General features: G+C 48.9%; 1 protein-coding gene, 1 long non-coding RNA gene and 2 other non-coding genes across 6 annotated transcripts; all 4 read right to left on the reverse strand.

The window, feature by feature from the left end:
• Positions 1–3490: 3490 nt before the first annotated feature.
• LOC123168050 (uncharacterized) lies at positions 3491–11787 on the reverse strand. Of its 2 annotated transcripts, none has more exons than XR_006484194.1 (5): positions 11288–11787; positions 11070–11181; positions 10755–10814; positions 10548–10598; positions 3491–3582 (listed from the first exon to the last, which is right to left on the reverse strand). It is a non-coding gene; the product is annotated as an uncharacterized lncRNA (long non-coding RNA). The 2 variants fall into 2 exon arrangements; XR_006484193.1 differs by having other exon boundaries at positions 3496–3582; positions 10548–10601.
• Positions 11788–12203: 416 nt separating this feature from the next.
• Positions 12204–12372, reverse strand: LOC123171617 (U1 spliceosomal RNA). The gene has a single exon (XR_006485321.1). It is a non-coding gene; the product is annotated as a U1 spliceosomal RNA (small nuclear RNA).
• Positions 12373–15178: 2806 nt separating this feature from the next.
• Positions 15179–15339, reverse strand: LOC123171607 (U1 spliceosomal RNA). Its single transcript, XR_006485317.1, has one exon. It is a non-coding gene; the product is annotated as a U1 spliceosomal RNA (small nuclear RNA).
• A 6172-nt stretch (positions 15340–21511) lies between these two features.
• Positions 21512–23751, reverse strand: LOC123165795 (E3 ubiquitin-protein ligase Iruka). Of its 2 annotated transcripts, none has more exons than XM_044583528.1 (3): positions 23330–23751; positions 23120–23232; positions 21512–22990 (listed from the first exon to the last, which is right to left on the reverse strand). In XM_044583528.1, the coding sequence occupies exons 1-3, from the start codon at positions 23498–23500 to the stop codon at positions 22627–22629; spliced, it is 648 nt and encodes a 215-aa protein (XP_044439463.1). In that variant the 5' UTR covers positions 23501–23751; the 3' UTR covers positions 21512–22626. The 2 variants fall into 2 exon arrangements, with proteins under 2 accessions (XP_044439463.1, XP_044439462.1); XM_044583527.1 differs by having other exon boundaries at positions 23120–23235; positions 23330–23750.
• Positions 23752–23864: the final 113 nt, after the last annotated feature.

The following is a 23864-nucleotide window of genomic DNA, read 5'->3' on the forward strand; positions in this document are numbered from 1 at the left end:
ACGTGTGCGCCATTGACGATTTCTACCTCCACGGTATCGACTACACGTAGGTCCGTGCCCTCGTCCTTCTCCAATCTGGCAAGCCAGCCCCTCCAGGCATTGTCATTCAGATCCCACCCATAAACGAGATTAAGATCGCCAAATTTGTAGAGGTCTCCCGCTGGCACCACGGTGATGGTGCCAACCCGTTCAATGATGGCTCCTCTGACGGTGACTCTGCTCCTCCCTCTCAGTGCGCCTCCCCGCGGCCGCTCTCCCCTGCTCACATTGCTCCTGTCGTCTCCGTGATACGTGCGGGGTGGCGTGCCGACCCCACCTACGGTGGCACTAGGCCGGTCGCCCCCCATGCCCCTTCTGAGCCTCATGAAACCGACACAACCCAGTCAGCACTGGCCTCACCTCTCACCCTCCATGGTTCCCGGCGCCAGCCTCTCATCATCTCCGACGACGATTCGGCCGCCTCGGATGACATGCATGCACCGCTCCTGCATGCCGCTTCAGACTCACTGGACGTGGTGCATGCACTCCCTTCCAACTCTCATGCCCCACCTGTCATACGCCCGGTTGCCCAGGTGGGTGCCATGGTGCCACCTACCCCGTGCACTAACCTGTCTGTCGCTCCTCTGGCCGCCGGCCCGCTGGTTCAGTCCAGCGCCTCTGCGTTCTCTGCGGTCCCCACCACTGCAGACGCACCTGCTGCGCCTCCTTCATTCACTTTCACCGCGGGCGAGTCCTCCCGTGATGCTAGTAACCAATCTACCCCCCCCCCCCCGCATGCTCAATCAATCTAATCCCTCACCCTCTGCTTATTTGCCACTGACTGATGTACCCTTGGACGCAGCCCTCCCCCTGCAGGACCTGGACACCCACGAGTGCATCATTCGCAAGGCGTGCCGCAAGTCAGAGCGCGATCAGTCCGTCTCCAAGGACAAGCTGCGGCGGAGTGCGCGGCTGGCTGGCAAGCAAGCCACCTACTCCCCCATGCTTGCTAAAGCCGTCAAGGCCAAGGCTGCTCGCCTCTCCGAGGCGGATGTCGACACGGCCATTGGCCGTGCTATCCAGGAGGCACGCCTCCATGAGCCCGACGCCCCTCCTGCCTCCTCCGAAGACCTTGCTGCCATTGCTCTGCTCTGCGGCGCTGACGACGAGCAGCTGGATGCCATCCTTGGCTCCGAGGATGCTGCCTCTGGTGATGACGCCGCTCCATGATCAGCCGTCCTCGCCACCTTGGAGTTACGGCGCGACCTCTGTCTCACCTAGCTTTTCTACATGGCGCCGTTAGATCACTGTTCTTTTTGTTTTTCGCTTCCTATGTCGTATGTTCCTATGCTACTTTTGGCCTCACCTGCAGCCCTTGTTGTTGGGGAACGTAGTAATTTCAAAAAAAATCCTACGCACACGCAAGATCATGGTGATGCATAGCAACGAGAGGGGAGAGTGTTGTCCACGTACCCTCGTAGACCGACAGTGGAAGCGTTATCACAACGCGGTTGATGTAGTCATACGTCTTCACGATCCGACCGATCAAGTACCGAACGTACGGCACCTCCGAGTTCTACACACGTTCAGCTCGATGACGTCCCTCGAACTCCGATCCAGCCGAGTGTTGAGGGAGAGTTTCGTCAGCACGACGGCGTGGTGACGATGATGATGTTCCACCGACGCAGGGCTTCGCCTAAGCTCCGCAACGGTATTATCGAGGTGTAATATAGTGGAGGGGGGCACCGCACACGGCTAAGAGATCTCAAGGATCAATTGTTGTCTCTCTGGGGTGCCCCCCTGCCCCCGTATATAAAGGAGCAAGGGAGGAGGAGGCCGGCCCTAGGAGGGGGCGCACCAAGTGTGGAGTCCTACTAGGACTCCCTAGTCCTAGTAGGATTCCACCTCCCATATGGAATAGGAAAAGAGGAAGGGAAAAAGAGAAGGAAGGAAGGGGGCGCCCCCCTTCCCTAGTCCAATTCGGACCAGACCAAGGGGAGGGGTGCGGCCACCCTTGAGGCCCTTTTCCTTCTTTCCCGTATGGCCCAATAAGGCCCAATACGTATTCCCGTAACTCTCCGGTACTCCAAAAAATACCCGAATCACTCGGAACCTTTCCGAAGTCCGAATATAGTCGTCCAATATATCGATCTTTACGTCTAGGCCATTTCGAGACTCCTCGTCATGTCCCCGATCTCATCCGGGACTCCGAACTCCTTCGGTACATCAAAACTCAATAAAACTGTCATCGTAACGTTAAGCGTGCGGACCCTACGGGTTCGAGAACTATGTAGACATGACCGAGACACGTCTCCGGTCAATAACCAATAGCGGGACCTGGATGCCCATATTGGCTCCCACATATTCTACGAAGATCTTTATCGGTCAGACCGCATAACAACATACGTTGTTCCCTTTGTCATTGGTATGTTACTTGCCCGAGATTCGATCGTCGGTATCTCGATACCTAGTTCAATCTCGTTACCGGCAAGTCTCTTTACTCATTCCGTAACACATCATCTCGCAACTAACTCATTAGTCACAATGCTTGCAAGGCTTATAGTGATGTGCATTACTGAGTGGGCCCAGAGATACCTCTCCGACAATCGGAGTGACAAATCCTAATCTCGAAATACGCCAACCCAACAAGTACCTTTGGAGACACCTGTAGAGCACCTTTATAATCACCCAGTTACGTTGTGACGTTTGGTAGCACACAAAGTGTTCCTCCGGTAAACGGGAGTTGCATAATCTCATAGTCATAGGAACATGTATAAGTCATGAAGAAAGCAATAGCAACATACTAAACGATCGGGTGCTAAGCTAACGGAATGGGTCAAGTCAATCACGTCATTCTCCTAATGAGGTGATCTCGTTAATCAAATGACAACTCATGTCTATGGCTAGGAAACATAACCATCTTTGATTAACGAGATAGTCAAGTTGAGGCATACTAGTGACACTCTGTTTGTCTATGTATTCACACATGTATTATGTTTCCGGTTAATACAATTCTAGCATGAATAATAAGCATTTATCATGATATAAGGAAATAAATAATAACTTTATTATTGCCTCTAGGGCATATTTCCTTCACTTGTGACTGTATGCCAGATGTACTCCGTTTCTGTCTGTTGGTGCTTGATCGGTCTCAATGAGTAAGGACGCCTTTCTAATCTGCTCTTGGAATGTACGAGGACTTGGTGTGACGCCCCCGATTTGACCGTACACTAATCATGCACGCAAATGTGTACGATCAAGATCAGGGACTCACGGGAAGATATCACAACACAACTCTACAACAAAAATAAGTCATACAAGCATTATAATACAAGCCAGGGGCCTCGAGGGCTCGAATACAAGTGCTCGATCACAGACGAGTCAGCGGAAGCAACAATATCTGAGTACAGACATAAGTTAAACAAGTTTGCCTTAAGAAGGCTAGCACAAACTGGGATACAAATCGAACGAGGCGCAGGCCTCCTGCCTGGGATCCTCCTAACTACTCCTGGTCGTCGTCAGCGGCCTGCACGTAGTAGTAGGCACCTCCAGTGTCGTAGGTGTCGTCGTCGACGGTGGCGTCTGGCTCCTGGACTCCAACATCTGGTTGCGACAACCAGATAGGAAGGAAAGGGGGAAAAGAGGGGGAAAGGCAACCGTGAGTACTCATCCAAAGTACTCGCAAGCAAGGAGCTACACTACATATGCATGGGTATAGGTGTAAAGGGGCATATCAGTGGACTGAACTGCAGAATGCCAGAATAAAAGGGGGATAGCTAGTCCTGTCGAAGACTACGCTTCTGGTCATCTCCAACTTGCAGCAGGTAGAAGAGAGTAGATTGAAGTCCTCCAAGTAGCATCGCATAGCATAATCCTACCCGGCGATCCCCTCCTCGTCGCCCTGTTAGAGAGCGATCACCGGTTTGTATCTGGCACTTGGAAGGGTGTATTTTATTCAGTATCCGGTTCTAGTTGTCATAAGGTCAAGGCACAACTCCGGGTCGTCCTTTTACCGAGGGACACGCCTATTCGAATAGATAAACTTCCCTGCAGGGGTGCACCACATAACCCAACACGCTCGATCCCATTTGGCCGGACACACTTTTCTGGGTCATGCCCGGCCTCGTAAGATCAACACGTCGCAGCCCCACCTAGGCTCAACAGAGAGGTCAGCACGCCGGTCTAAACCTATGCGCGCAGGGGTCTGGGCCCATCGCCCTATGCACACCTGCACGTTGCGTACGCGGCCGGAAGCAGACCTAGCCCCCTTAATACAAGCGCGAGCTTACGGTCCAATGCGGCGCGCGCCACTCAGTTGCTGACGTCAAAAGAGCTTCGGCTGATACCACGACGTCGGGATACCCATAACTACTCCCACGTAGATGGTTAGTGCGTATAGACCAAATGGCCAGACTCAGATCAAATACCAAGATCTCGTTAAGCGTGTTAAGTAACCGCGAACGCCGACCAGGGCCAGGCCCACCTCTCACCTAGGCAGTCTCAACCTGCCCTGTCGCTCCGCCACAAAGATCCACTCGCGGGTACTCCTACGAGCCGACCCGACTTTAGTCATCTCATGTGTCATGTATATAGTATATAAGTATATACCCGTGATTACCGCCCAGGTGATCACGGCCCGATAGTATAGCACAGCAGACGGACAAGAATGTAGGGCCACTGATGGAAATCTAGCATCCTATACTAAGCATGTAGGATTGCAGGTAAAGGTATCAACAGTAGTAGCAAGGATAGGCTATGCATCAGGATAGGATATCGAAAAGCAGTAACATGCTACACTACTCTAATGCAAGCAGTATAGAGAAGAGTAGGCGATATCTGGTGATCAAGGGGGGGGCTTGCCTGGTTGCTCTGGCAAGTAGGAGGGGTCGTCGACTCCGTAGTCGAACTGGGCAGCAGCAGTGTCGGTCTCGTAGTCTACCGGAGAGAAGAGGGGGGAAGAAACAGTAAATACAATGCAAACATAAGCATGACAATGCGTGACATGACAATGAGCGGTGCTAGGTGTGTCCTAACGCGACAGTAGGTGGTACCGGTGAAGGGGGGGAACATCCGGGAGGTATTCCCGATGTTTCGCGTTTTCGGACAGACGGACCGGAGGGGGAAAGTTGCTAGTTCGATATGTTAGGGAGGTGTGGTGGACGAACGGACTGCGTATTCGGATTCGTCTCGTCGTTCTGAGTAACTTTCATATAGAAAACATTTTCATCCGAGTTACGGTTTAAAAGATATGAATTTTCAAAGTTTATTTGAATTTCTGGAATTATTTAATTAACAGAAAAAGGGGTATGATGTCAGCATGACGTATGAGCGATGTCAGCGGTCAACAGTCCGGGTTGACTGGTCAAAACTGACACGGGGGACCCACCTGTCATAGACAGTGGGTTAACAGAAGATTAAACTAATTAATTTTTAGTTAATTAACTATTGGGCCCACCTGTCAGTGAGTGATTAGATTAATTAATTAGTTTTAATTATAAAAACTTTTTTCTTTTCTTCCTTTTTTTTGTTATTTTCTGCGGCGGGGCCCGCATGTCAGTGACTGGGCCTGCCCAGTCAGCAGTTGACTGGGTCAACCCAGTCAACTGGGACCCACGGGGCCCACTGGCAGTGGCCCTGGGGTGGCCCCAGGCCGGCCACGTCGGCGGCCGGCGCCGGAGCGACTCCGACGAGCCAAACGCGGCGGCGCGGCTCGGGAGGGGCGCGGGTTTCGCGCACAGGGGGTCTGCGGGGTTGTGGCTGGGCGCGTTCGACGCGGCTCGGCGCCGCGCGTCCAACGGTGGTGGCCGGAGTGGCTGGAACGGGCGGGGGTGAGCGCTACGAGCTCGCCGGCGGCGAGGTGCTTCGGGCGAGCAACGGCAACGTTGGTTCGGCGCGAGATCGGGGAAGCGAAGGAGCTGGGGAGCATCTACGTGCGGAGGGGAGTGCTGCGGGCTTGAGGCCGTGACCAAAAGGTCACCGGAGCCTTGCCGGCGGCGAGCTCCGCGGCGCGGCGTTCGGGCGCGCGTGGGGAAGCAGCTAGGGGGCGCGCGAGAGAGAAAGGACAGGGGAGGAGGGGGGAGAGGCTCACCGCGCGGCACACGGAGGCCGGTGAGAGCTTACGACCAGCAGGTCGGCGCCGGGGAAGAAGGGGGTCGCCGGTGTCCGAAGTTGAAGACGAGCTCGGGGAGGCCGTTGCAGTGGCTCCGAGCTTCAACGGAGAGGCGGAGGTGTTGTAGTCGAGGGCGGCGACGGCGTACGACACGGCGAGGTGGCGATTGGGGCACGGTGGCCACGGGAACGACGGTGAACGGCGGCGACCGCGTCGGGCGTGGGGAAGGGAAGAGCGGCGCGGATCTGGGGGGAGAGGGAGGCGCAGGGGCCGAGAGGTGAGCGGGGTGAGTGGGAGAGAGGCCCGAGGCGGCGGGGGGGGTGCTGGCGCCCTTATCCTCCCCGTCGCCGGCGAGGTGGTGCGGCGGGGACTGCCCCTGTTCCGACCCCGGTCGGGGGAACAGGGAAGGGGGCGAGGGGGAGAGGTGGGCTGGGCCGGGGGTCGGCCCAGTTGGGCCAGGGGTGCTGTGGGGGGGGCCTTCTCCTTTTTCTTTTTCTTTGTCTGTTCTGTGTTCTTTTGCTTTTTCTTTTTATTTGTTTATTTTCTTTTCTGTTTTATTTCATTTAAAAGTATTTAGGTATTTTATAAAAATGTGTTTTCTCCACCATAATTACCAGTGTATTATTTGGCACCCACCGAACATTTTTGTTCAAATTTTTGAAAACTTTTATTTTTCACTTTAATTTTAATTGGAGTTTGAACTAGGAGTTTGAAAAGAAATGTGTTTCAAATGTGATCAAGCCCTGTTTAGCAACATGATTAGCTTAATCACAGAGAGTTACTGTAGCATGATCCTCAGGGTGTTACAACTTGGTGATAACGGTAAGTGCTCTGACGTGCTCTCCGAACTAATCACAACAAAACCGCACATTACGCTCTTACAAGAATCAAAAATCGACTCTCTCTGTGACAGTAAAAACAAATCCTTCCTACCACGTCAGGCCGACCAAGTTTTCTCCTTGCCAGCCGTCGGAACCGCGGGTGGCACCATCTCGGCCGTTAACTCTGCGTCCTTCCAAGTTGTGTCCTTTTCCCACTTAACCTTCTCCTCCACACTAATCCTCCAATCAACTGCCTGCGCACACCACATTGCCATTACTAACATCTACGCCCCCTCATCGCGCTCTCTCAAGTTAGCGTTCTTAGACGAACTCGCCTCTATCACACAACCAGATGACACCCCATGGCTCATCGCCGGAGACTTCAACCTTATCTGTTTCCCCTCCGAAAAAATAACACCGCCTTCCACCCCGCCGAAGCCAACGCGTTCAACCAAACCTTAGATAACCTAGCACTTATCGAATTGCCTTTACTGGACCGCAGGTTCACTTGGTCCAATAACCGTGCCTCCCCCACCCTAGAACGGCTAGATCGAGTCTTTTTTAACCTTGCATGGGCAGATACTTTCCCCAACAGTTCCCTTTCCTCTCGATCCCGCTTTATGTCCGATCACGTTCCACTCCTCATCCACGTCACCACCTCCATCCCTCGATCCAGCTTTTTCAAATTCGAAGCAGCCTGGGCCAACTCCCGGCCCTGCAAGGACATTGTTGCTCAAATTTGGGCTGCACAGCCCTCATCGCCAAACAATGCTACTGCCTCCCTCGTCTCCGCGCTCAAAAAATCTCGTGCCCGCCTCAAGACTTGGGCACGTTTTCGTATCCCCACCCACCTTCGCGAGGCTCGCTGCCAAGCTGGAATCACAGCCCTAGACCTCATTGAAGAAACTAGAACCCTAACTCAGCCAGAGTCGTTCACTCGCAAAATCATCATCTCCTTGCTCAAGAGTGCCATCCACGAGAAAATGACATACTGGCGCTGGCGTGCTAAAGTCTCTCGCGCTATCCACGGAGGGGAAAATACCAAGTTCTTTCACATATCAGCCTCTCAACGACTGCGTAAGAACAAAATATTCACCCTCACACGTGATGGATCCGAATATTCTGCGCATCCCCAGAAAGCGGAAATTCTCAGAGAATTCTTTGTCTCTCTAATTGGCACCCCAGGCTCGACAACCTGGACCTTTGACCTAAAATCTATATACCCTCACACGGTGTCTGGACTCCACGCCCTCGATGCACCCTTCTCCGAAGATGAAATCAAGCATGCGTTTCTCACTATGAACCCCCAAGCCAGCCCGGGACTGGATGGCTTTGGACCTACTTTTTATAGATTGTTCTGGCCATTAGTCAAAAACCTTGTTCTACCTTTCTTCTCACATTTCCACCAAGGTATCGCAGACACAGAACGTCTAAACCGTGCCCACATTGTCCTCCTCCCTAAGAAGGACGCGCCGACCTCCCCTGACGCTTTTAGGCCCATCTCGCTGCAAAATTGCCCAATCAAAGATGTTGCAAAAGTTATCACATCTCGTCTTAAACCATTCATCCCTATGCTCGTTCATGGCAATCAAACCGGCTTCATTTCTGGTAGAAACATCGCTGAAAACTTTGTCTTCGCAGCCGATCTCATTAGCTCTTGCCACTCTCGCAAAAAACCTACCATGGTATTCAAGTTGGACTTCCGAAAAGCTTTCGACTCTGTCGCATGGCCTGCGCTACAAAAAATTCTGGCTGTGCGGGGTTTCTCCTCCACCTTCTGCCGGTGGATCCAAAACATCCTCCTCACCGGCAAAACGGCCATTCTCCTGAACGGGGTTCCGGGCAAATGGATCCAATGCAAAAATGGTTTGAGGCAGGGCGACCCAGTCTCTCCCTATCTCTTTCTTATCGTCGCTGATCTCCTTCAACAGCTCATCCTCCAAAACTCAGACTCTACACTCCACCATCCCATCTTCTCCCACCTGCCTCCCACTGTCCTCCAATACGCCGATGACACGCTCATCGTTGCAGCTGCCTCCTCTACAGCCGCCTCAACCCTCAAAAACATCCTAAACACCTTTGCACTTGCCACCGGTCTCACCATCAACTTTGCTAAGACTACCCTAGCCACCCTACACACCGACGAAACCACGTCTACTAACATCGCCCTGGCCATGGGATGCTCTTGCGCCTCCTTCCCGCAAGCCTATCTAGGACTCCCCCTCGCCCCCACCAGACACCTCACTAATATCTTCAATCCTCTGCTAGAACGAGCTAGGAAACTACTTATGGCTGGCGTGCCAAGCTTCTCGATAAAGGTGATCGGCTCATCCTCATCTCTTTTGTCCTGGACTCAATCCTTGTTTATTTCATGTCTGTGTTCCGTATCCCAAAGAAAACAATCAAAACTCTGGACTCGCTGAGGAGAGCATTCTTTTGGGCAGGGGAGGACGCTTGCTCAGGTGCTCAATGTCTTATTGCATGAAAAAATGTTTGCTTACCAAAAAAATATGGTGGTTTAGGGCTCAAAAACCTAAATGTGCAAAACAACTGCCTTCTCATGAAATTCACTGCCAAAGCCCTCTCCTCTACACAAACCCCTTGGCTAGAATGGCTAGATCTCCAACACCCTAATGCTCTAGTCTCCCCACCCCCGCAAACCTCTTTCCTCTGCCGCACAATTTCACAACAGCTCGCCTCTCTCCAAAATATAACCTTTGTGTTGACAAACAGCGGTTCACACACCTACTTTTGGCTAGATACCTGGTTGACTCCACAACCCTTGGCCACTACCTTCCCCCACTTATTCTCCCACTCCACTCTACAGCTGGTTAAAGTGGCTAACATTTTGCATTTCGGTATTCAAGCTAACCTCCGTAACCGTCTCTCTCTTACGGTAGAACAAGATCTTGTCTCGCTTGTGGCTGTTTTGCAGGATTTCATGCCTTCGGCTGGGAAGACCAACGGTTCCTTCGACACGGTATTGTCTTCTCCACCACACATGCATACGCCGCCCTCATGGAGCAGCCAGATCACGATCCTCATGCTCCGCTCATCTGGTCCGCAAAGATTCCTCGGAAGCTCAAAGTCTTCGCTTGGTTGCTCTTCAAAGATTGCCTCAACACCAAGTGCAACCTTGCACACAAACATATAATCGTCTCAGATATATGCCCTCGGTGTGCGAGGCTGCCAGAAGACTCCAGCCATCTGTTCATCTCATGCCCCCTCGCCAATAGGATCTGGCAACGTCTTGGCCTTCTGCCCCAGTCTGACGATATCACAGACCTCTGGGATGTCGCTATCCCTACTCACCTCCCCACCTCCGCATGGCCTTCAGTCCTCTTGGCCCTGTTATGGATGATCTGGTCTGCTCGCAACGACATGGTATTTAGGACGATTGATCAAAGTTCTATAATAACCCTTAGAAACCTTATTTCCGCTCTGGATCTTTGGTCTCATCGTCTTGTGCTTCCACAGGACAAGGAGGACGTCTTCTCGTGGCGCTCCTACCTTTCTGCACGGTGCACCGTGCCTATGTAATGTTGTACTTACTGCCTCGGCAGTTCTTTGACCCGGTGATTCTCAAAAAAAACACTAAGGAAAGGGGAAGGAACTAACGTTGATGCATGAGTGCTTACCTCCGGTTGGTAGATGAAGTAAAAATTGCCGAATTGCTGGTGGCGTGCGGCCTGCTGATAAATCAAGAGATGCAGGTGCATCGGGTTATCCAAAACAACAACAGTCAATGAATTGGATGGATCTAGATGCTGAATAAATAGAATATAAGAATGTTAGAGAAACTGGAATATATAAAAGAGGCATTACTGATACATATATAACACAACCTGCTTGCAATTTTGCCAACCCCTTGGTAGGAATGATGCCATTGCACATCAATAATATTGCTGAAAAGGTGTGAGAAATTCAGAGACATATATTAGCAATCAAACACTTGTGCAAGACAAATGAAAAAGTGAATCAAAATCACACTGCATAATCTAAAATGATATATGTTGCCTTATGTCCAAGTGAAAGAGCATCTTCATTGTTGAAAAGGCATGAGAAATTGAGAGACATATATTAGCAATCAAACACTTGTGTGAGAGAAATGGGAAAATTAAATCAAAATCTCATGTATTGTCTAAAATGATATATGCTACCTTATGTCCAAGTGAAACAGAATCTCCATGAAGTCCATGTGGAAGCACATCGAGCTGATAGCCTAGCCTTGGGAGTGTCAAACGCGTGTGGAGCGGATGAACAGATGTTGGACTGCAGAGTATGGATTGGGAAGCGATTGGAAAGGCAGAACCGGAATGACCAATCACATAGAAGCATGTCAAGGATGTTATTCAAATGTAAGCGTGGAGATGCTCACCTGATAAGCTGATGTGTTAGCCCCAAAGGTGGAGTCCCTTTGGAAGTCCTGTTCAGAGATTGAGTCGGATTCCCCACCTCTCCTCCCGCCGACGGCGGCCGTCGGCCCGTTCTGTGTTCCCACGATCAGAGACACATTGGAGCGAGGCGACGCGGATAGGCGGGCGTACGGGAGGTGGTCCGAAGCAGAGCAACGGCGTGTCTTCCTCGACGATGTGGGTGCTCGACAACGGAACCGCGTCCTACCCGCACCCAGAATTGAATCCGAACAGAGGCAGACCGGCGATGGTGGGGAGGATGGTAGCATAGACAGGTTAGTAGACGCGAAGGCGGTGGCCGCGCAGTTTAATCTAACTTTTTTTCCTGTAACGGAGGGCAAGATAATGAGGGGCGATGAATGCGTCGGGAGAGATTCGGTCGCTGCAGCGGAAGAGATAGCGGCGGCGATTAGAGTCACGCGGAGAAGATGAGCGACTCTTTTTTTATTTTGAGCTAAAGAAGATGAGCGGTGCCGGTTGACACCCATGCGCCATACAGCAAACGTACGAAATATTGACTCGGGCAAAGCACTTTTTTTAGACAGATCTGGCTTGGGCTTGGGCAAACACTTGCGGGATTGAAAGCCCATGTACTTGGCTTGCGCAGCCCACGTGCACTCAACAGATGGCTACGTACAGCCCAGGCGCTGGAAGTCGACACGGGAACGCATCGAGAGTTAGCGTTCGTAGTTGATTGCGTTCGTTGTTGATCCAATGGCTAATAATAATAGAGGTGACGTGGCTGCGTAAGAAGCCAGAAAAATCAGTTAGTGGGGGGCTCCTATTTAGATATAGAAGATAAGAGGATAAAGTTTTTATAGAAGCATAAAATCAAAAGGTTTTAGAAGTATAAAATACAAAATTTAGAATCAAAATTTGATAGTGCTCACGCGAGCGCGTACCCCTCTATGACTCTAACACTAATTATGACGTCCATTTTTCAACAAAGAAGAGATGGTAGACCGAGATGCTCACTACATGCGATGTGAGCCATCGGTCTAGGCCATGAGTCTTATTGATCACCCGCAGACCCTGTCCAGGTAAGTAAGATCCAGAGTTGCCCTACCCTCCTATTATATACCCGCCTCCTCCACATTAATCTTCCCAAATTCTCATTGTGGGACTAAACGCCCTATTAGCATCCTCAAACTCAAATGACCGCTTATGTATTTCCTACTTTGTCCGTTTTAGAAAGGCCCAGTGGATACATCGGCCTATTTGTGTATGCCACTGCTGGACCATGGCCCATTAGAACTGCCAGGGGCTACATCGGCAAATTTGCATATGCCCATTGCTAGCCCATAGCAGGGATCCTATTTGGTGCGCACGTCACTGGGTAGCGACCGCGCGCGCAACCCTGCGCTTCCCACTGCAAACATTTGGCCGGCCCATCTTGCTCGTTTTCGGGGGCTTTTCGTGTTTTTTCTTTCGGACTTTTTCCTTCTTTCGTTTATCTTTTTTCCGTTGTCTTTTAATTTTCTTTTTTCTTTCTTTATTAATTTTCCCTTTTCTTTTCGTGTTTTCTTTTTCGTTTTTCCAAATACACAAGTATTTTATAAATCTCGGACCATTTTTTCAAATCGGTGAACATTTTAAATTTGAATATTTTTAAAATTCAAAATTTCTTCATCAAAATCATAGATTTTTCCTGAAATTCTAAAAAAGCATCGAATTTAATAAATGCTCTCGAATTCAAAAAATGTTCATCAAATTCAAAACAAAATCATCGAAATAAAAAATGTTCATCATATTCAAAACTGTTCATCGAATTTGAATATTTTCTCGAATACAAAATTTGTTCATCATATTCAGAAAAAATGTTCACCAAATTTAAATTTGTTCATCAAATACAAAAAAATTCAATTGAAATTCAAAAAATCATCAAAACTTCAAAGTTTGTTCATCAAAATTTAAAAGGCTCATTTGAATAAAGTGTGACCATTTTTTGAATTCTTAAACATTTTTTAAAATTGATGAACCTTTTTGTGCATTTAGTGCTTGAAATTCTAAAGTTTTTAAATCCCAAACTTTTTTAAAGAAGCAAAAAATAAAACAAAAACAGAAAAGAAAATGGAAAGCAAAAAAGAAACAAAAAAGGTAGGGGTGTCCCACACCTGGGTCGGCCCAAGGTAGCGCCTGGGGAGCGAGGGGCTGCGCACTGCCTTCTTTGCCAGCGCGCGGCTTCTTTGCCAGCGCGCGGCTTCTTTGCCAGCGCACGGGTCGACAGGGCACGTGCCCATAGCTCGTTAGCACCTAATCTCACTTTTTCCTAGAAAAACTATCCTGATCTTCTTTTTGAAAGGACTCCAAAGTACTAGATCAGTTCTCCACTTTAGTTAATCTCAGAGAGAAAAATGAAGAAGGAGCCCATGCGGTTGACAGGGCACGTGCGTGGATCATCAACCAATGGCAGCCTCCTCCCTCCGTCTAGGTGAGTAAGTCATCTTAGGTTGTGCACCGTGACCAAGGAGGAGGGGAAAACGAGAGACCTTAATGTTTATTTGATAATTAATAACATTGCATGCAATGAACTAATCACTGCATGTCGTGTTTGGTAGTCTCAAGTCATTAAAAGCATGCACACCCCTCATCTCTTATTGGTTGATATGTCAAGAAACAAAAAAGAGGTAGAAGTTAATGCACCGCGCCTAAGTGTTTTGGGATTATTTGGTTTTCGTAAGATGACTTACACACAGCCTAATCGTGAGAGGTCACTGACTCATTTGTGCGTGAGCTTTTTTGACAACTTAATTCACCTAGGCGACGGTGGGAAAGTTACACGGGTGGCTAGGTAGGTGGCGACACGGTCGGGCGTGGAGATGTTGGAATGGACGACATAGAGCTTATACATAATGTGGAGAACCGTCACCTCAAGCTTTGCATCCTATGCCCATCCGTCATTCGTATATAAGGTTTGGCAATTGCTTCGGAAGAAGTCAAGTTAGTACTAGTTGGGCAATTGCTTCGGCGCGAATGACACGAAGACTCATCTATGGGATGCACCATGGGTGCACGAGGGGAAGCCCAGGGACATTGCATGTTTGCGTCTTTAGAGTCAAGATAACAAACAACCTCTCCATGGCTCACATTCGGGAATTCAGCACCCTATGGAAGCTTCTTCGACATTTCCACATTGAGGAGCATGTGACATTGTGTGGAAGCACACGGCCAATGGACAATACTCAATGGCCTCGGCTCACACGGTGCAATTTTTGCGGACCATCGACTCTTCTGGAGCACATGATTGGAAGGCTTTGTTGTCTTTTTTTGCTTCGCTAGCCATTCAAGATAGAATTTGGACCGCTGATAGATTGACCAAGCGTGGGTTGCCTAACGCTGGTCTTTGCCCTCTATAAGAGAGAACAAGAATCCGGAATGCACCTTTTCTTTGAGTGCCGCTTCACTATTAGGCTATGGAATTTTGACAAATGAGTGGCTTCACCTTGGGGCCACTCATACCACATCTTGGCACTTGGAGCATTCCCTTGTCGAGTGGTGGGTCAATCTATCCGCCAAGTGCATCCCCAATAGGAAGAACGTGGCCTCCCTCACAATGCTTATTTCTTGGACCATTTGGAATGAATGGAACGCCCGTGTCTTTAGTCACGAGAGAGCCCCTCCTTCAATCGTTCTCAACAATATCAAACTTGAAGTGAAACTTTGGATAACCGAGGAAGCCGAGAAACAACATAATATAATGTTGGGGGGGGGGGCATATGTCGTCATATGCATGTGTAAACCAAACTCTATTCCCTTCTTAATTGATGGATGAGTCAAATATATGCCTCTGTTTCAAAAAAGCAAAAAAAGATACTACACATGGCATCAAAATTGCAATAAAAATCAAATAGTTTGTAGGGGTCGAGCGGGCAGTTGCCCCTCTATCACAAATCATGACGTTCACTCTCCCACGAAAAGGAGATGATAGACCGACATGCTCACTATGTGCAATGTGAGACATCAATCTAGGCCATGAGCATTATTGATCATTCATTGACCCCGTCTAGGTAAGTATGTTTTTTGGTTGCTCTACCCTCCTATTATATACCAGCCTCCTCCTCGTTTATCTTGCTAAACTCTCCATGCCTGACAAAAACCAAATATTTGTTATATTTTCGCTTCCTACAGCCACAACTGTTTTTGAGGGGTAAAGCCAACGTTATTGATCAAGAACCACAACTAGTGGGATAGAATTTGTGTCATGTGGTTGGTCAAACCAAACATGACTACTCGGAGCAAGTAAGAGAAAATCTAGCTAAGTTGTGTGCCTCAACATTGACTCCATGAACCTCAAGTAAAGATATAATTAAAAGAAGTTGCTCTGGTATTGATCTCACTGATGAGTGCTCCTATCCCGCCTTGGCTACATTGTTTGATGTCTCCCACAACTTGTTTTGAATCACATGCAATAACAAAGTTATGAAGGTGAAGATCTGCTGCTAGTGATAGAGCCTCTCGGCATGCCATTGCCCTCCAACGCCACTGGATCGCTAACGCAGACAATGACTAGAGACGAACTAACAAGATAATTACCATTATGATATCTACACACTGCTGACGCCGAACCCCCCCCCCCCCCCCCCCCCGATACATCTCCAACGTATTTATAATTTTTAATTGTTTCATGCTATTATAAGTTCAATCTTGGATGTTTTATATCTCATTATATGCAATTATATATCATTTTTTGCACTAATCTATTAACTTAGTGCCCACTGTCAGTTGCTGTTTTTTTGCATGTTTTGGGTTTTTCAGAAAATCAATATCAAACAAAGTCCAGACGGAGAAAAAACTTTGGATTAATTTTTTTCTGGACCAGAATAGACCTTAGAAGGTTTAGGAGGAGGCCAGAAGAGCCACGAGGGAGCGACAAGCCCTAGGGGCGCGCCCCCCAGGCTTGTGGGCCCCTCGTGGAACTTCAAACCCTAATTCCACCTCTATAAATAATAAAATATTCTCCTGACATTAGAGAGACGCCCAAAATACTTTTTCCGCCCCCGCAAAGTTCCAGAACTACGAGATCCCATCTGGAGGCCTTCTCCGGTACTCTACAGGAGGGGGAATCAATCACGGAGGGGCTCTACATCAACCTTTGTTGTCCTTTCGATGATGCGTGCGTAGTTTACCACAGACCTACAGGTCCATATTTAGTAGCTAGATGGCTTCTTCTCTCTCTTTGATCTTCAATACAATGTTCTCCTTGATGATCTTGGAGATCTATTTAATGTAATGACTTTTTGCGGTGTATTTGTTGGGATCCGATGAATTATGAGTTTATGATCAGATCTATCCATTGATATTATTTGAGTTTTAAACTCTTTTATGCATGATTAATATAGCTTCGTATTTCTCTACGATCTATTGATTTGGTTTGGTCAACTAGATTAATTTTTCTTGTAATGGGAGAGGTGCTTTGTAATCGGTTCGATCTTACGGTGCTCAATCCCAGTGGCAGAAGGGGACATGACACGTATGTATTGTTGCTATTAAGGGTAAAAAGATGGAGTTTATTCATACATGAGTTTATCTTGTCTACATCATGTCATCATTCTTAAGGCATTACTCCGTTTTTCCATGAAGTTAAGACACTAGATGCATTCTGGATAGCAGTCGATGTATGGAGTAATAGTAGTAGATGCAGAATCGTTTCGGTCTATTTGTCTCGAACTCGATGCCTATATATAACCATTGCCTTGGATATTGTCATAATTATTTGCTTTTCTATCAATTGTCCAACAGTAATTTGTTTACCCACTGTATGCTATTTTCAAGAGAGAAGCCTCTAGTGAAAACTATGGACCCCGGGTCTATCTTTTATCATATATTAAAACCAAAAATACCTTGTCGCGTTTTTCTTTTATTTATTTTATTTTGTTTTTTTCAATCTATCTATCAAAAACTATATAATTTAATCTTGCTCGTAACCATCAATGGATTGACAACCGCTTGTTCGCGTTAGGTTGCAAGGATTTGTTGTTTGTGTGCAGGTGTTGCTAACGAGCTGTTGCTTGGTTCTCCTACTGAATTAATAACCTTGGTTCTTAATTGAGGAAAATATTTATCTCTACTATAATGCATCATCCTCTTCTCTTCAAGGAAATCCCTGGCTCACCGCTGCATCAACGTGGATTTTAGCATAATCCGATGGGGCGCCTTTGGTCTTGCGACTCCTGAGATCCGATTTAGTAAGGCCCAGTGGTTCCTAGAACCATTGCTAGTGAGCACCTAACCTCACCTTTTGTCCTATAGTAGAAAATTTCTCAAGAAAAGCTATTCTTCTCTTTCAAGGGACACGACAGCTGTCAGCTGTTCACTTTTGTTAAAGAAATCTCAGACAAGAAGGGAAGAAGGTGCGAACGCGGCTATTCTACACCCCAAGCTCATGTGAACAGTAAAATTGTAAAAAACGAAATTCCAATTTAAAAAATTCTGAATTATTTTTGTGTGAAACGTTGACAAAATATTTGTTAGCTTGCAAAATTTCATGACCATGTGAAATCATGGCAAAAAAACGAAATTGATGCGAACATTTTGGAGAAGGTGCCAACATTTTTGTCAGGGTGTGACATGGCCACATGGATCATCAGCCAATGGCAGCCTCTTCTCCCGCCATTATTGGACCGTAGTGCGGTCGCTTTACATTAGTTGAAGGTTTATAACCTCGTTGTCAGCCAGAACTGTGGTAAGCTTTCCCTCTATGTGGCCGGCCGTACGTGCTTCTCAATCTTGTCTAGTTTTGCTTGCGTGTTTGGCACTCCTCGCTCGTTCGTAAAGGAGGCTTAGTTTGTCGTCGACCTCGCGCGCGCCATTTAAATTCACCGAGCCGACGGTGAGAAAGTTGCACGAGTGGCTAGCTAGGCGGCGACGTGGTCGATCGGCGTGGACGCAAGCGCAACCGGACAAAATCATTTTTACGTGGGAGCGTGGGTCATTGGAATTGACGAGATAGACAGATAAATACAGACTAGGCAAATCCAGGCCCGGGCATTCCACGATCCCGGTGCCCGTACATGGACTGCAGTCGCAGCTCCGGCTCTTGTGGCTCTTCCGTGTCGGTCTTCGCATCCATCACCATTTTGACGAAGAGCGCGCCGGTCTTCACATAGGTCTCAACCTCCTCCCCTCTTGCCCCCATCATTGGAGGAGACGTTCGTCGGACCGCCGGATTTTCGGACGACTCCGTGGGGACCCAATCATCAGTTCGACATGGCAGACGCGTCCGGTGCCCTCATATCCATCCCATATTTAGGCTGGATATGAGGGGTGTCGACCAGTCCGATCATTTGAGGCGCCCGTCTGGGTCGAATTTTCGTGACCGGTCAGTGATCGGGTCGTCTGCCCAGACGTCTGAGGCCGGTTTGGGTTGCCCGGTTGTAGATGCTCTTACCGGAGTTCTTTTTATCTGACACTTCTGGCGGCCGCAACGGTCGTTCAGTTTTTCATGGATCTCGATGTATTTTTTATTATATTTGGGTGTTTTGTACTTTAGTAAATCTTTATAATAGATATGATATTTTTGTAAAACAAAAACTTCCGTCGTCTCGCCAGTATGAGATAAACCTAGCACCAAAGCGTGGAAGAATGATAAAAATGAATTCTTGGTGCTCCCTTAGTAAAGGAATATAAAAACATTTAGATCACTAAAAGGGAAGTACTATGTAAGAACTGGCGGTGCTCCTGCCAGGTTTCTCGCCAAATGAAGTCATTCATGTGTGGAATTTTTTTAACTAAGAGGTGACTTGTCCTTCCAGGTGATTTGTGCTGTGGAACAAGACGAAATGGTCTGAGCTCAATATAGTTTCCTCGCCTCGCATGTATGTCGTTGTCAAGTCGGGTTTAGGGTTTCGGGCCATTTTCAAACAAAACCCTCAAAGTTCGGGTATATGTTTGGATGTTTGGACCGTTTGTGTCAATTTTTGTTATTCAATGAGGACCCCATCAGTCCGTGAAGTAGTTTGAACGTTCGTTTTCCTGCAAATCGGAGACAAACGTGGGGAGCTATACCTTGTCTGAACATCCACTTGACCAACAAAAAGCCACCACGTGGTCCTCCTTTATTTTCTGTCTTCACACATGCATGGTCACCTCTCCTCTCTCTCTCCTCCCAACCGAACAAATAAGGATTAATTTGTGAAAAGCGTTGGATGTCTCTCTCCCGCATCATGTCTGTGGGCCATGCCCGGACATAAAAACGGACATATACCAGAGCCATTTGCAGGCCAGCTTTGAAGATGCCCTCAGTTCGAGTAAGTGTTCCTGGTTCACCTGGCGGGAGAGTTGACTCCGACAAATCGTCAATGTTTGACGGGAGAGGCATGGCAAAGCCAGAAAAGAAATACCATTGCCTTTTTTTTCAGATGTAAATACCATTGCCCGTTGGTGTCACGCTTCTAGGTGTTGTCACACTAGTAAATATTTGCAAGGGTATTTTGTTATTTTTTAAGAAGATTTCACACAGGTCGGAGAGGTGGTGAAGAGTGTGTCGACAACAAGTGAGAAAAAAACATTGAAGACGGGGGTGGTATGAAATATAGTTGAGGCCAATTAGTGAAAAATAATAGGTCCAAGACCAAGAACGCAATGGTCTATATACTCCCTCCGTTTCTTTTTAGTCTGCATATAAGATTTCATCAAAATCAAACTTTATTAACTTTGACTAAGTTTATAGAAAAGAAATCAAGATTCACAGTATGAAATCAATATTGTTATATGCATCATGAAATTAATTTTCATACCATATAGCTTTAGTATTGTAGATGTTCATATTTTTTCCTACAAAGTTGGTCAAACTTTGTAAAATTTGACTTTGACCAAATCTTATATGCAGACTAAAAAGAAACAAAGGGCGTATTACTCTCTCTGTAACATAATATAAGACGTTTTTTTGACACTATCATATTGTTAAAAACATCTCACATTAAGTTATAGAGGGAGTATCGAACAACTATTAAGAGACAATACAATACGTCTAGAAAGTTTTCGCTCAAAGTTTTATAAACAATGGTTTTTTCTCGAGGCTCACCTTAGGGCCCGTTCGGAAGTGCTCCACGAGCCAGCTTCCTAAAATCCCTGCGAGAAGCCAGCCGAACACTCCTGCTCCAAGAAGCCAACTCCGTGGAGAAAAGTATCCTGCATTGCAATTTTGTGGAGCAACGGAAGACCAGCTTCAGTAAAGGCAGAAGTAGAAGTTCCTCAAAATTACATCCCAACGCCACCCCGAAGTACTGGTCGAAACGTTTTCCTCTTCACTGAAAGACCAGCCTGGTGAGCCCGACCACAGCGTCTCGCACAACTCCTCTCCTCTGCCGCCGAACGCACCTGGCTCCCGTGGGAAGCTGGCTACGCTGGCTCCCTGCAAAAGCTGGCTAGCTTTGGAAGCCAGCGAGCTTCCGAACGGGCCCTTAGTGTCTCTATCTTATTTGAGGCTTCTTCCTTTAAGAAACAATAACACATGGCATAAATACAATTGATGAGCATAAAGCAGAGAGGTGAAGACTGACATATGGATGATCGGTGGGTGGTGAGGAAGGGATGGTTATTCGAGTTTTCTCCATGACAAACGATGATGCATGACATAAATATAGTTGATGGACACAAAGCAAAATAGGTGGAAGCTAACACATGGGTGAATGGTGGTGGTTATGACAAGACAACTTTATATAGGGAGATACTCCACGCAGAAGAAAAAAACCACGCAAAAAAAAAAAATAGGGAGATACTCCCTCTGTTCCACAGTATAAGACAATTTGTAAGATATGGTTTAGCTTGCAAAGGCGTCTTATATTATGGGACATAGGGAGTACTAAATGAGTAGGAGGTACCTTAGAAAGTTTTAAATGGCCACCTCATCAAAGTATGACAAATCTCATGCCCATGTTTTGAGAAGGAATTGCTACTCTTCCTCTGTTCAAAAATATATTTGCTTTTAAAATACTCGAGGAAAGTGTGGGTCAGACTGTTACGTGCCTTGATTATGTAGATTGAAGAAACTACATGAATAAGCAAAATAAAACATTCAATACCTCTTGCCATTTAAAACTTTTTTCTCTGTCGTTTAGCTCTTGTGGCTCCTTACACTGTTGTTTGTGTGGGCGGAAGAGTTTAAGTCATTTTGGGGAACGAAAATCCTAAGCCTACGGTGAGAAGTTTGCTGATGGAAGATTACGAAAAAGAACTGCCCCCAAGAGTGACGAAGTCCACAAAGTTTTGTATTTCGGAGTGGATCCTTGTTACAAACGTGCTACACCATCACGGGAATCAAGGGATCTACTTGCTCGGTTCATCTCAACATCTCAGATTCGGAATTACAAGAAAGGAGGAATTAAAGAGAGGGAAGAGAGTGGTTTGCCCCTTTCAGGCCTCTACAGTTCCACGATCGTTTGGCCGTGTACTGTGATGTTTGCTTTACAGATAAAGCGGGGCCGTGCACTGTGATGTTTGCTTTACATATAAAGCGAGGCGTGAGCCCGTTTCAAGAGTTCTACAGTTCGACGATCCACCCAATGCCCAAAAACACTCAACGGGGAGCTCTGTATATAGCAGGGACCAATTATACTCTCGCTTGCATGTAGGTCCCTCCTTATGACGTGACCCGTTCTTTCCCAGCATACTTGTGCGACGACGCAAGGGGTCTGTCTGACCTCCGGGGCCCAGCAGCTTGCCCTCCTTCCGTTTGGCTCTCGCCATTCGGAGTAGAGCACCCTTCCTCTTCTTCAGTTTCGTCCGGTTCAGCAGCAACCACGCCTTCTTCGGTTTCGTCAGGTTCAGTAGTAGCCACGACTTCTTCAGTTTCGTCAGCTTCAGCGGCAGCCACGCCTTCTTCAGCTTCAACAGCTGATGCTGATGCACGCTTGGCGAAAGCATGATCGCGCCTCTTACAAAGTCCCACCCTTGCTATAACTAAGCTCTTAATCTACAGTTTTTACTCTTGACCAAAGGATGGTGTGACACATCGGACTGACATTGCCAACCGACAACCGTTGCATGTACATGCCCGCCAAAACAACCTCATCGGCCACCGCTCGCCGGAAAAGAACTGAAATGGCAGAACCGGACCGTGCACGGACGCGCCCAAAACCATGCAACTCGGCGCCGGCCAGGATTTCTTTCACGGCCGTCTTCTCTCCGTACGCGTTCCCAAGTGTCTGCCATCGATCCGGCGACGCATCCTACAATACAAGTGGTTCTTCGCCGTGGCAGGTCATGCATCATATGCTGGCGGCGGGCCGGCCGGTCACGGCATCGTGGGACGCCGTGGCGCGCGCGCGGGCGTCGAACCGATGGCCCGGCCAGCGGGGCGTCGCTAGGAGGCGGCGTGCGAGCCGGCGCCGGCGTCCACCGCGGCGCGGCAGAACGGGCAGGAGTGCGAGGCGGCGGCGGCGCCCTCGAGCCAGGGCAGCGCGCAGCCCCAGTGGAAGCGGTGGCCGCACGGCAGGTGCGCCAGGACGTCGCCCGCGGCGAACTCGTCCAGGCACACCGCGCACTCCGCCTGCTCCGCGGCCTCCCACCGCAGCCGGCTCCACCTCATCAGCCGCCTCATCACGCCCTTCTTCGAGTACACCTCCCGCTGCACGCCCGTCGCCACCGTCGCCGACGAGCCCCCTCCGCCACCGCCGCCGCCGCTTCCGTTTCCTCTGCTAACCTTGATGCTCCCCGTGCTGTGATGCCTGCGGAAGTGTTCGACCGATCAGACGTCTAACTAATCCCTTTGCTTCGCACGTCGATCACACTGGCGAGTGAAGCAGAACAAAAAGAAACCGAATCTCGCATCGGCATCGATCAACTTGAGTAACCACCTCTTGATGACGGTGTCGGGCCCGGTGCCATTGCTCTTGAGCTTCTGGTCCAGCCGCTCCTTGGCCTCCCGGGCATTGCTGTCCAGCGCCCACCCGTCCATGGCGCCGCTCCTCTGCTGCGAACGTTCACCCCGTCTCAAACTCTGAATTACACACACAAAACAACCTACGAGACGATCGACCGACCGATCAAGCTCGCCGCCTGCATACCTTGCTGCCGGAACTGCCGGTGCCGACGGCGTGCGCGGCGCCGTGCCCGGCCGCGTAGAGGCAGAAGGAGAGCCGCCTCGTGCCCGCGGCCGCCTGGTCGGCCCCCGCGCCCCCGCCCTGCCACATCCGCCGCCGCCGCGCGCACTCCACTCCGGGGAGCATCCCGGCCATGATGGACCAACGTTGGTAAAGACGCCGACCACTGTGCACGTACGTGAGCACGCGCGCACCTAACCGCGGGCACTGCTCATACGGGCGCAGGACCTAGCCGCGGCGGCGCCGGCCATTTGAGGAAGCGGGACAGCCGCGTGCGCCTCCATGGGCCTCTCCTCGTCTCGTATGGTGATCGATCGATCGGCGCGGGGGGCAGAGCGGTGGTGCGTGGTGTGTGGTGGGGGGTGGCTTTATTTGCAAGGCTCTCTCACCTCGCGCGCGCCTTTATAACCGTCGTGTCCGCGCGGCGCGCACCAGAGTCCACAGCCAGCTTAATTAGTGATGGATGGATGGTGACGGGGATGGCCGGGATCGCATTATG

This window comes from Triticum aestivum, chromosome 7D (assembly GCF_018294505.1).
Source record: "Triticum aestivum cultivar Chinese Spring chromosome 7D, IWGSC CS RefSeq v2.1, whole genome shotgun sequence".
Classification (NCBI taxonomy): Eukaryota; Viridiplantae; Streptophyta; class Magnoliopsida; order Poales; family Poaceae; genus Triticum; species Triticum aestivum.

Coding starts and splice junctions, on each gene's coding strand:
- LOC123165795 (XM_044583527.1), bottom strand. CDS start 23,500: ATGGCCGGGATGCTCCCCGGAGTGGAGTGCGCGCGGCGGCGGCGGATG. Junction 23,236..23,329: donor CCGGCAGTTCCGGCAGCAAG/GTATGCAGGCGG, acceptor GAACGTTCGCAG/CAGAGGAGCGGCGCCATGGA. Junction 22,991..23,119: donor CCCGACACCGTCATCAAGAG/GTGGTTACTCAA, acceptor ACACTTCCGCAG/GCATCACAGCACGGGGAGCA.